The 11,514-nt window shown below is 43.1% G+C and overlaps 1 protein-coding gene across 1 annotated transcript; it reads left to right on the plus strand.

Moving 5' to 3' along the window:
* Positions 1 to 2,415: 2,415 nt before the first annotated feature.
* On the plus strand, positions 2,416 to 9,141 carry LOC135572709 (ciliated left-right organizer metallopeptidase). Its single transcript, XM_065021138.1, has 15 exons — positions 2,416 to 2,751; positions 2,830 to 2,974; positions 5,153 to 5,246; positions 5,435 to 5,486; positions 5,607 to 5,756; positions 5,983 to 6,108; positions 6,214 to 6,295; positions 6,642 to 6,745; positions 7,015 to 7,198; positions 7,377 to 7,446; positions 7,545 to 7,635; positions 7,791 to 7,895; positions 8,009 to 8,140; positions 8,223 to 8,356; positions 8,530 to 9,141. The coding sequence occupies exons 1-15, from the start codon at positions 2,416 to 2,418 to the stop codon at positions 8,786 to 8,788; spliced, it is 2,064 nt and encodes a 687-aa protein (XP_064877210.1). The 3' UTR covers positions 8,789 to 9,141.
* The last annotated feature ends 2,373 nt before the right edge of the window (positions 9,142 to 11,514 follow it).

The following is an 11,514-nucleotide window of genomic DNA, read 5'->3' on the forward strand; positions in this document are numbered from 1 at the left end:
CAATAACTATTCTTCGGGAGCTTCATGAAATGGGTTTCCATGGCAGAGCAGCCAAAAGTTGGCTGGAGTGGTGTAAAACTCGCCACCATTGGACTCTGGAGCAGTGGAAACGCGTTCTCTGGAGTGATGAATCACGCTTCACCATCAGGCAGTCCGGCGGCAGATGCCAGGAGAACGCTACCTGCCTCAATGCATAGTGTCAACTGTAAAGTTTGGTGGAGGAGGAATAATGGTCTGGGACAGCTTTTCATGGTTCAGGCTCTTTAGTTCCAGTGAAGGTAAATCTTAACACTACAGCATTCAATGACATTGTAGACAATTCTGTTCTCCCAACTTTGTGGCAACAGTTTGGGTAAGGCCCTTTCCAGTTTCAGCATGACACTGCCCCTGTGCACAAAGGGAGGTCCGTACTGAAATTGTTTGTCTCGATCGGTGTGGAAGAACTTGACTGGCCTGCACAGTCCTGACCTCAACCCCATTGAACACCTTTGGGATGAATTGGAATGCAGACTGCGAGCCAGTCCTAATCACCTAACATCCGTGCCCGACCTCACTAATGCTCTCGTGGCTGAATGGAAGCAAGTCCCCGCATCTAGTGGAAAGCCGTCCCAGAAGAGTGGAGGCTGTTATAGCAGCAAAGGGGGGGACCAACTCCATGTTAATGCCCATAATTAATAGAATGAGATGTTCGACGATCAGGTGTCCACATACTTTTGGTCATGTAGTGTGTGTGTGTGTATCTACACAAAAAGGCACACCTACCTTCTCACAGACAGACTGTTTTATATTGCTTTTTATAATTGATCAATTCCATGCAGTTCTGCAAACTGGCAATAATTTTGGGGACCCTCCTGCTTAGTGTATGTATGGCATAACTTGTGTGTGTAATGTATGCACTTAAATGTGATGTGTGAATGTTTATAATGTAATTCTCTAGTACACATTGTGTCTAGACTCACAAGACAATCTCTCTCAGTGCCTGAGGTTGGGTTAGACTTGTGCAGTGCACGCAGAACGACGAGGCCCCCCAGGGGCAACAGGCACAACAAACTTGACTTGAAGTCTCACCCCTTTGTGAATCCAACCCACTCTACCACACTTTGACACGATGAACAAATAGCGCATGAAGCGGCGTTTCAGTGTGCCATTTGTATAGCATATTCTTTTGTTTTTTTTTCTCGCGCTTTTGTCCTCCAGAAATGTACTTTCAATTTTATTTTCTTATTGATCTGTTTACCTGGTTGTACTGAATGTATTCAATTATACATGGAGTGGTTGGATGATTGCAATCTAATAATAAGATTGTAGAGTGATTTTAAAAAATAGGGTCTATTTCACTGTACATAGGCAAAGATATGAACAAATCCACAGAGATTAAACAATTTGCACTTTTATTTGGACTCTTTGTGTGTGTGTGTGTGTGTGTGTGTGAGAGAGAGAGGTGTGGGTCGAAGAAGTGAAAGTGCAATGTTAGGAAAAGTAAAGAAGTAGTAAGTTTTTAGATAAGGTGGTCTATAAGCCATTGTCCTCTGTCTTCTGGGAATGTATCAAAGACATGTCACATCAGTCTCTCGAGAAGAGCCCCGGGGCGCCATGACGACAAAGTACATTTAAATACCTGGGTGTCAATGGTGGAGAGCTGTTTGGTCGCTTGCAACTTGCACCGTTAGGAGAAGAGTGAAGGTGAGTCGGGAGGAAAAGCCATTACATTTACAGAAGAAGACTGATGAGTATGTTGAGGAATGTAATTTCATTTAGAAAATTCTGCACTCAATTTTTGATGGGGTCGGCGCGAGGCTGGACACGGAGTTCCCAGGTAATTAGAACCGATTCATGAAACGGAACCGATTCAGTGGGGAGTTCAAATTGTCTAGATGAATTTAAAATAGCAGAGGAGAAAGTGGTCCACTATACAGTACTTTTTGACTAATAGCAAGGGGGAATTGAAAAACTTTGATTTAGGCTTACCCCTTTTCATGAAGTTGTGTAGAAAAGTTATGGAGACTCATTACGCAGTCTGAAACGGGCTCCTCTAGTGAAAAACAGGTCAGACTCTGATTAATTCAAGTGTCATTATCTACATCAGTCAATACTTCAGTTGTATATTGACTCACCATTTATACATGTTTGAGTGAATACAGTTACTAAGGCAACAGCATTATTGCGCAATAGTGTCCAAGTGGACTGCTGAAATGCAGTAGTTTTCCAAAGATATATTTGGATTTCCCTCTAAAATCACCTCTAATCCCAAATGTTTTTTAAACAACTAATTTAGGATTATCTTGTAGCATGTTATCTTAGTCCTGCAACTAGCCATTCAAATGACCATTTATATGAACAATGTAGACCTATAATAGAAATCTGTAACATTAAAAGTAAAAGTCCAAATTGTTCATATAAATGGCTAGTTGCGGGATGAAGCTCGTAGCTGTTAGATCTACTGCTGATGTCATGTCAGTCCAACAGATCCGTCTCTGTGATCTCTTCCCCGAGATGAGGCCTCTGTGGAGGGGCGGCTCCTGTGGAAGGGCTATGATTATGCCTTCACCCCCCTCCCTCAGCAGGCCGTGGGTTTGGATGGTGGTGGTGGTCATATGGCTCCCCGGTGCTCTGGAGAAGTGTATCTTTGATGAGGTTCAGCAGTCGGTCACAGTGGTCACCGCACCCACGGATCCAGACGGACCTCACCCTAAAACGACGGCCAGTAACAATGTTGGGCATCAGACTCGACTTACTGCTTCAGAGGACACAGCTAATCCTTTTCAAATTCCTTCATTTGCGCTTCAACTTTCTTCATCCCAGAGACACCACAGGAAGCGCACAAGAGAGCTGGCTCCACCCACAAACCATCCACAGCCAATCAGGATCCACACCTGGGTTCCGAGGGATAGCCCCGCCCTGTCTCAGGTGGAAAGCGAGAGACTGGAGCCAGCAGTCAGAGAGGCTGTGGGCATCGTGTCCAACTTGCTGTCAGGTAGGAGAGGAGTGTGTCTCTGTGTGCTGTGTGTTTGAGTGGATCTGTACTGCACAAAAATATAATCGCAACATGAAACAATTTCTAAGATTTACAGTTCATATAAGGAAATCAGTCAATTGAAATAATTCTATTAGGCCCTAATCTATGGATTTCACATGACTGGGAATACAGATATGCATCTGTTTCTCACAGATAACAACAAAAAGGTAGGGGCATGGATCAGAAAACCATTCAGTATCTGGTGTTACCACCATTTGCCTCATGCAGTGTGACAAATCTCCTTCACATAGAGTTGACAGGGTCTGTCTGGCCCTGTCCGGACGGGGCCACAGTGTCTCCCGACCGCTCCTGTCTCAGCCTCCAGTATTTATGCTGCAATAGTTTGTGTCGGGGGGCTAGGGTCAGTCTGTTATATCTGGAGTATTTCTCCTGTCTCATCCGGTGTCCTGTGTGAATTTTAACTATGCTCCCTCTAATTCTCTCTCGCTCGCTCGCTCTCTCTCGGAGGACCTGAGCCCTGGGACCATGCCTCAGGACTACCTGGCATGATGACTCCTTGCTGTCCCCAGTCCACCTGGTCATGCTACTGCTCCAGTTTCAACTGTTCTGCCTGCGGCTATGGAACCCTGACCTGTTCACTGGAAGTGCTACCTTGTCCTGGACCTGCTGTTTTCGAATCTCTAGAGACAGCAGGAGCAGTAGAGATACTCTCAATGATCGTCTATGAAAAGCCAACTGACATTTACTTCCTGAGGGGCTGACCTGTTGCACCCTCTACAACCACTGTGATTATTATTATTTGACCCTGCTGGTCATCTATGAACGTTTGAACATCTTGGCCATGTTCTGTTATAATCTCCACCCGGCACAGTCAGGAGAGGACCGGTCACACCTCAGAGCCTGGTTCCTCTCTAGGTTTCTTCCTAGGTTCTGACCTTTCTAGGGAGTTTTTCTTAGCCACCGTGCTTCTCCATTGCATTGCTTGCTGTTTGGGCTTTTAGGATGGGTTTCTGTACAGCACTTTGTGACATCGGCCGATGTAAAACGGGCTTTATAAATACATTTGATTGATTGATTGATCAGGTTGTTGATTGTGGCCTGTGGAATGTTGTCCCACTTCAATGGCTTTGCAAAGTTGGTGGATATTGGCGGGAACTGGAACACACCGATCCTGAACATGTTCAATGGGTGACATGTCTGGCCAGTGTGCAGGCCATGGAAGAACTGGGACATTTTCAGCTTCCAGGAATTGTGTACAGATCCTTGTGACATAGGGCATGCATTATCATGCTGAACCATGAGGTGATGGCGGCGGATGAATGGAACGACAATGGGCCTCAGGATCTCTTCACGGTATCGCTGTGCATTGAAATTGCCAAAGATAAAATGCAATTGTGTTTATTGTACGTAGCTCATGCCTGCCACCATAACCCAACTACCACCATGGGGCATTCTGTTCACAACTTTGACATCAGCAAACCACTTTCCCACACGATGCCATTCACGTGGTCTGCAGTTGTGAGGCCAGTTGGACGTACTGCCAAATTCTCTAAAATTATATTGGAGGCGGCTCATGGTAGAGGAATGAACATTCAACAGCTCTGGTGGACATTCCTGCTGGTCAGCATGCAAATTGCACGCTCCCTCAAAACTTGAGACATTGAGACATCTGTGGCATTGGGTTGTGTGACAAAAATGCACATTTTAGAGTGGCCTTTTATTGTCCCCAGCACAAGTTGCACCTGTGCAATGATCATGCTGTTTAAACAGCTTCTTGATATGCCACACCTATCAGGTGTATGGATTATCTTGGTAAAGGAGAAATGCTCACAAACAAGAATGTAAACAAATTTGTGCGCAAAAGTTTAGAGACATAAGCTTTTTGTCTGTACGAAAAATGTCTGATATATTTTATTTCAGCTCATGAAACATGGGACCAACACTTTACGTGTTGCTCTTATATTTTTGTTCAGTGTATCTACTGTGTGTGAATGTTTCTCAGTAGGAACATTATTGTGTGTGGATGTTTGTCAGTAGGAACTTTTATTGTGTGTGTCTTTGACTGAGTCTTTGTGACTTTTGTGTCACGTTTGTGTGTAATAACAATGTAATGATGTAATCATGTGGGGATAACTAAGTATTTCACTGATAATTTAATACTTGCTGTCCCGACAGTAAACAGAGTCCCTGGTCATCTGCTGCTCAGCAGAAACATCAACAAGTACTGCAAGTTCATATGGCGGAACACCAGCGCTGCCAACTATAACAAGTCTGTGTGTTACAACTGTATACCTAGCTATATGTGTGTATTTTTCCATTTCTTTACATAGTAAAATACTGTCTCTGTTTATACAGTATGTTTCTCTTGTCTTAGACTTTCTGATACAGTATATTGGATTTTCTACTGTTATTGGTCGGTGAATCATTTCAACCAATCAAAGATTTCCATTTCCGCAGGTGTGGCCGAGCCAATGAGAACTACAGGACGGAGACCTGTCTGGATGTCATTGTGAGTAGCAGCATCTGAACCCTCTCTCATATCACACAGAAAGGGAGATGCTGTGTTAATATTAGTCCTTTGATGGAAATCATGACCTGCCAGTGAGGATGCACCACCATTGATTGACAGATCCCAGATGATCACCTGAGGGGTTGTTCCGTGTACTCAGAGCCTGATGCACCAACCATGACTGTGATAAGGCCTGAGGGGGCGGGACTTCCTGACACTGACTTCCTACTTTACCTCCACGCGCAGAGCACCGACAAGTGTCGAGCGGAGGTGAGGGGTCACAGCGGAGACCATGTTATGTTCCATGTAAATCAACTTAGTTGGTGACTGTCAACATAGCTCTGGTTGTCCTTAGGTACAGATCTAAGATCAGCAGATATCCTTACCAGCATACCCTCACCAATGAAAAGCAATACGATCAGTAATGAACTCAGGTCATAAAATACGTTGACTGTCAATGTATCACTCTTTCCTCTTCGCTATTCATATATCCCAGCCCAGTGTGTTGGCCTATGCAGTGCACTGCCAGACTGACTCCCAGGGTCGACCTCTGGCTGGAGTGGTGGTCATCTGTAGGGACAGACTGACTGGGGAGGGATATAGCCACCAAGGCACTGTGCAGGTAAAATAATTGTAATTGTGTGTGTGTGTGAGATATATATATATATATATATGTATATATGTATATATTTATAAGTAAAAATAATTAGCATCTCCTTTTCTCCAGACAGTGATCCATGAGTTGTTCCATGCATTTGGTTTCTCCAAAGAACTCTTCAGCACCTGGAGAGACTGCTCCTACTCACAACGTCAGTAACCTTGCTTGTGTTATCATTTGGTATATTACATTTGTATTATAAGGCTATATTCTATTGTGTTACTTAAGAGTGTGTTTTTGTCCAATCCTTTTAGGTTAGATTTTTAGATTTTTCTCTCTCTGTTGTAAAGGTATCTGTTTTTGTTTTGCTGTGGGTTTGTTTGTGTGTTGTGTGATTGAGTTATACTCGGTTGTGTTATGTCATTGAGTTATACTCGATTGTGTTGTGTGGTTGAGTTATACTCGGTTGTGTTGTGTGGTTATGTGATTCTGTGTTGTCTTATTGTGTTGTGTAGCTGGGATGGGCTGCTCCCCCCGGGGTCAGGTGACTAATACAGATGAGACAGGTCAGGTCAGGATCTACACCCAATCAGTGATCAGAGCCCTGCAGGAACACCTGTCATCTACTGACCCTGACCTGGGAGGACCACTGGAGAACCTGGTACGGACCCTGCCATGAGCCATTAACACACAATATATAGTAGTGCAGAAATATAGGCACTGTAGTCACACTCATGAAATACTGGACTCTCACACTTTATTCATATTATATATATATTATATTGTGCTTTACCTTTCTCTATCTACCTCGTTACCCATAACTCCTTTCTCACAGTTATCTCTCTAAATCTCTCTCTTTCTCTCCCCTGCTCTTTAACACACACTCTGCCCCTCCCTCTCTCTTTCTCCACTCCTCTCCCCATCTCCCAGGATGTAGGTTCTAGTGGTCTGTCCTCTCACTGGGAGTCCAGGGTGCTACAGGGTTCCATCATGGCTGCAGCCCTGGGGGATCCAGCTGTGGTGCGTGTCGACCCGGTCACCCTGGCCGCCCTACAGGACACGGGCTGGTACTCTGTCAACCACAGCCGAGCACAGGGCCTGGTGTGGGGAAAGGGTGAGGGACCCGCCTGTCCATTGAGACGGATATAACTGAACCAAACAGATAAGGGGTTTAGAAAGAATATATCTGTCAAAGAGAAAGAGTGTAAGAGAGGAATATCGTGTGGTGTGAGTGATTCTGAGTGTACCTGATTAATGGCCGTAGTCAATTATTGTTTGTGTATCTTTCGTAGGTGAGGGAGCAATGTTTGGATTACTGTCCACCTGCCATGACAACTCCTCCTCATTTTTCTGCACAGGCAGGTAGTGTTATTATTTTATTTGAATATCCCACCACTTGTCTAAAGCTGTCCAGGTCCTCTACCTCATTCTCTGTTTGACTTGTGTTCTCCATCGCTCAGTGGTTTAGGGTGTCATTATCTTCACCGCCACAAGGGGGAGTGCCAGACTGACGCTCACCTGGATGGGTGCCGCATTTACAAACCTCTAATGGTGGGTCTTCTGCATACTTATTTACTTCAGTTTGACCGTTTCCCTGAACTCTGTTCTCCATGACAAAACAGTATTTCAAACACTCTTCCTCAGCTTCACCTTCTCTCTCTATTTGAACTTCTCCCTCTTTACTTCTCTCTCTGTGTTTTCCTAAGAGTGAGTGCTGGAAAGAGGAGAATGAGAGAGAGACTGAAACAGAGTGGAGTGGAGAGTTGTACCGTATAGACAGCCGATGCTTCTTCTCTAACCTGAGCAGAGAGGTCAGTGTGTGTGCATTTTACGTGGACTCACACCGCATATATTTGTGAAAAAGTGTATGAAGGTGACACCTACCCATTTATTTTATTTTCTATACATCTCCTCTCTCTGTCAGAATGTCTCCCTGTCCGTCAGTGACTCTGTGGTGGGGCGTTGTTATAGACACAGGTGTACTGGGCTGAACCGGTATCAGATACAGGTGTCTGGCTCTGAATGGTTGGACTGCCCAGTAGGAAGCACCATTGAGGTAAACTTTTGAGCATACACCGATTTTGCCTTTTTGGCCATTAGATTCTACCATGATTTGACATGATTTCTCATTCATTCAGGTGACAGGTTACATGGGGCTAGTTGCATGTCCTGACAAGAGGTTGTGTTATTACCCTGACATTGGTCTCTCCATCGACAACCAGGACCCCCACTCTCCAGCTGCCTCTACTAAAGGCACAGTGACTACTGAGAAGTGAGTATGGCTGAGTACGAAGTATTTCAGTATCTTTGGTATGGCACAATATGAACTTGCAATGTTGTTATTTCAATCAAGTTTTAAGTGGTCTTTCACTTTCTCAGAGCGCAATACATAATTTATTTATCAGTATAAATAAAGTGTTTATTTTCTTATCTTCTCTCCCTCAGCGATCCCCTGTTACATCAGAACACAATCCCTGACCCGAGCCTGACCTTTGACCCTGCCCCTACTTGTGCAGAACCAGGGGTCAGTACAGACACCACGTTGGCTGCAGTCCTGGGGGTCAGTGCTGCTGTCTGTCTCCTGGCTGCCCTGATGGTGGCCTACAGGAGGTCCCGCTCCTCCAGAGTCAGGGTGCATGCTGCCCCTGAGGCCCCCAGTGTTCTACAGTTGCACTCGACCCAAAGTGATTCAAATAACTGCTAATGGAAACTGGGTGTCCATTATAGCACAGTCTTGTGCACTGGTGTAAATGGTTACTTAATCAAGTAGGTGGTGTTTGTACATTATTTATCAGAGGGGGAAATTGACTATTTGTTAAGTGTTGAACTGTACAAATGAAAAAAGTACACTAGAGTAAAGAGCAATGCGACACTGGGGTGTTCTAATTGTCCCATGGGATTTAGCTTTAACACTATGTTAACCTGTAATAACAATGAATTATGTGAGCGTTTTCTGTGTCTTATCCCTGTGGTATACATTTTACTCATACAAATTGACATATAAAATGTAAATCTGCACTATTTATTTGTTATACAGATCTGTTGCCATGGTGATGTTCTCTGGAATCCCCCTTAGATAAGTCAGAGCAGGGAAGGTTCCAGGCATAAGGGACATAAGCGGTAAGCGTTCTCTTAGGCCTCTAACCCCCCCCAAAAAAAAAAAATAACATTTTTTTTTTTTTTTAAATATTAACTAAATATACACTACAGTTCAAAAGTTTGGGGTCACTTAAAAATGTCCTTGTTTTTTAAAGAAAAGCTCATTTTTTTGTTCATTAAAGTAACATCAAATTGATCAGAAATACAGTGTAGACAATGTTAATGTTGAAAATGACTATTGTAGCTGGAAACGGCAGAATATTATCCCATTATCAGAAACCATCACTCCAGTGTGCCAATGGCACATTGTGTTAGCTAATCCAAGTTTATCATTTAAAAAGGCTCATTTATCATTAGAAAACCCTTTTGTAATTATGTTAGCACAGCTGAAGAGTGTTGTTCTGATTAAAGAAGCAATAAAGCTGTCCTTCTTTCGGCTGGTTGTGTATCTGGAGCATCAGCATTTGTGGGTTCGATTACAGGCTCAAAATGGCCAGAAACAAAGACCTTTCTTCTAAAACCCGTCAGTCTATTCTTGTCTGAGAAATGAAGGCTATTCCATGCGAGAAATTGCCAAGAAACTGAAGATCTCGTACAACGCTGTGTACTACTCCCTTCACAGAACAGCACAAACTGTCTCTAACCAGAATAGAAAGAGGACTGGGAGGCCCCAGTGCACAGCTGAGCAAGAGGACAAGTACATTAGAGTGTCTAGTTTGAGAAACAGATGCCTCACAAGTCCTCAACTGGCAGCTTCATTAAATAGTACCCGCAAAACACCAGTCTCAATGTCAACAATGAAGAGGCGACTCCGAGATGCTGGCATTCTAGGTAGAGTTGCAAAAAAAAAGCCATATCTCAGACCGGCCAATAAAACAAAATATTAAGATGGGCAAAAGAACACAGACACTGGACAGAGATATGGCTTTTTCTTTGCAACTGTGCCTAGAAGGCCAGCATCATTTCTCAGAACAAGAATAGACTGTCGAGTTTCAGAAGAAAGTTATTTCTGGCCATTTTGAGCTTGTAATCAAACTCAGAAATGCTGATGCTCCAGATCCTCAACTAGTCTAAAGAAGGCCAGTTTTATTGCTTCTTTAATTAGCACAACAGTTTTCAGCTGTGATAAGATAATTGCAAAAGGGTTTCCTAATGATAAATTATCATTTTAAAATGATAAACTTGGATTAGCTAACACAACGTGCCATTGGAACACGTGTGATGGTTGCTGATAATGGGTCTCTGTACGCCCATGTAGATATTCCATAAAAATCAGCCGTTTCCAACTACAATAGTCATTTACAACATTAACAATGTCTACACTGTATTTCTGATCAATTTGATGTTATTTTAATGGACAAAAATGTGCTTTTCTTTCAAAAACAAGGACATTTTTAAGTGACCCCAAACCTTTGAACGGTAGTGTATATATTTATTTTCAGGCGGGGTGGGGGTACTCAGTCCAGGTCTCAACTAACTGTTGACAGTTAGAATAGCAGTATACACAATGTGAAAGTTCAACATTTGGTTGTGCTTCAGCAAATTTTCTCTTGGTATGTCAGTCACTGACAGTCACTCAATTAACCAGCTAACAATTGTTTAATTGGTAAGTTAGTCTAGCCACCTATCTACACTTGTAATAATGGCCAAATACTGACCAGGCACATAGGGCAAAAGCCCAGGGGCCCCTTGATGACTTTGTTAGTCACTCTCAGTCAGATATCATTAACAGGGCATAAGTCATGGCACATGTGTAGAATTTTCCTTTAAAACTGAAACAAATGTCTCTCCCCATGGAAAAAGGGGTAGAATTGCAGATAATTAGCTGTAAAACTGAGAAAAAGCAGGGTCTTGCCCCATGGTATTTAAAAAAAAAAAAAATCATGAAATTTGAAATAAAATTGTAAAGACAATTATCCGCCCCATGACAAAATGTGTAGAGTTGCAGGAAATTCACTTCAAACATACATTTAATCTCTGCCATAAAGAGGGGGGTCACTAAAATGTTTTGCAGACTCAAATGTTTTGCTTGCTTAGGGCCCCCAAAAGGCTAAAACGGGCCCTGAGTCAGAGAATGTCAGTTGATAGAAGTTAATCTGCAGTGACTGTGATCTGTCATGCTCAATGATCAAGATAATTCTAATGTTGGACAGTCATGAAACATGACAAGATGCACAGGTGCTAGCCTCTAGGAATCAGTTCAGCAGCACAAAGTATAACAATACACTTTTCAAACACTAGCTAGAAGTAAAATAGTATAGCATCAACAGCATGCATTTCCTTCATACCATGTGACTTCTCGTAAATGTCAGGTGAAAAGGAAAGTGAAAT

Source organism: Oncorhynchus nerka, linkage group LG8, assembly GCF_034236695.1.
Source record: "Oncorhynchus nerka isolate Pitt River linkage group LG8, Oner_Uvic_2.0, whole genome shotgun sequence".
NCBI classification, from domain to species: Eukaryota; Metazoa; Chordata; class Actinopteri; order Salmoniformes; family Salmonidae; genus Oncorhynchus; species Oncorhynchus nerka.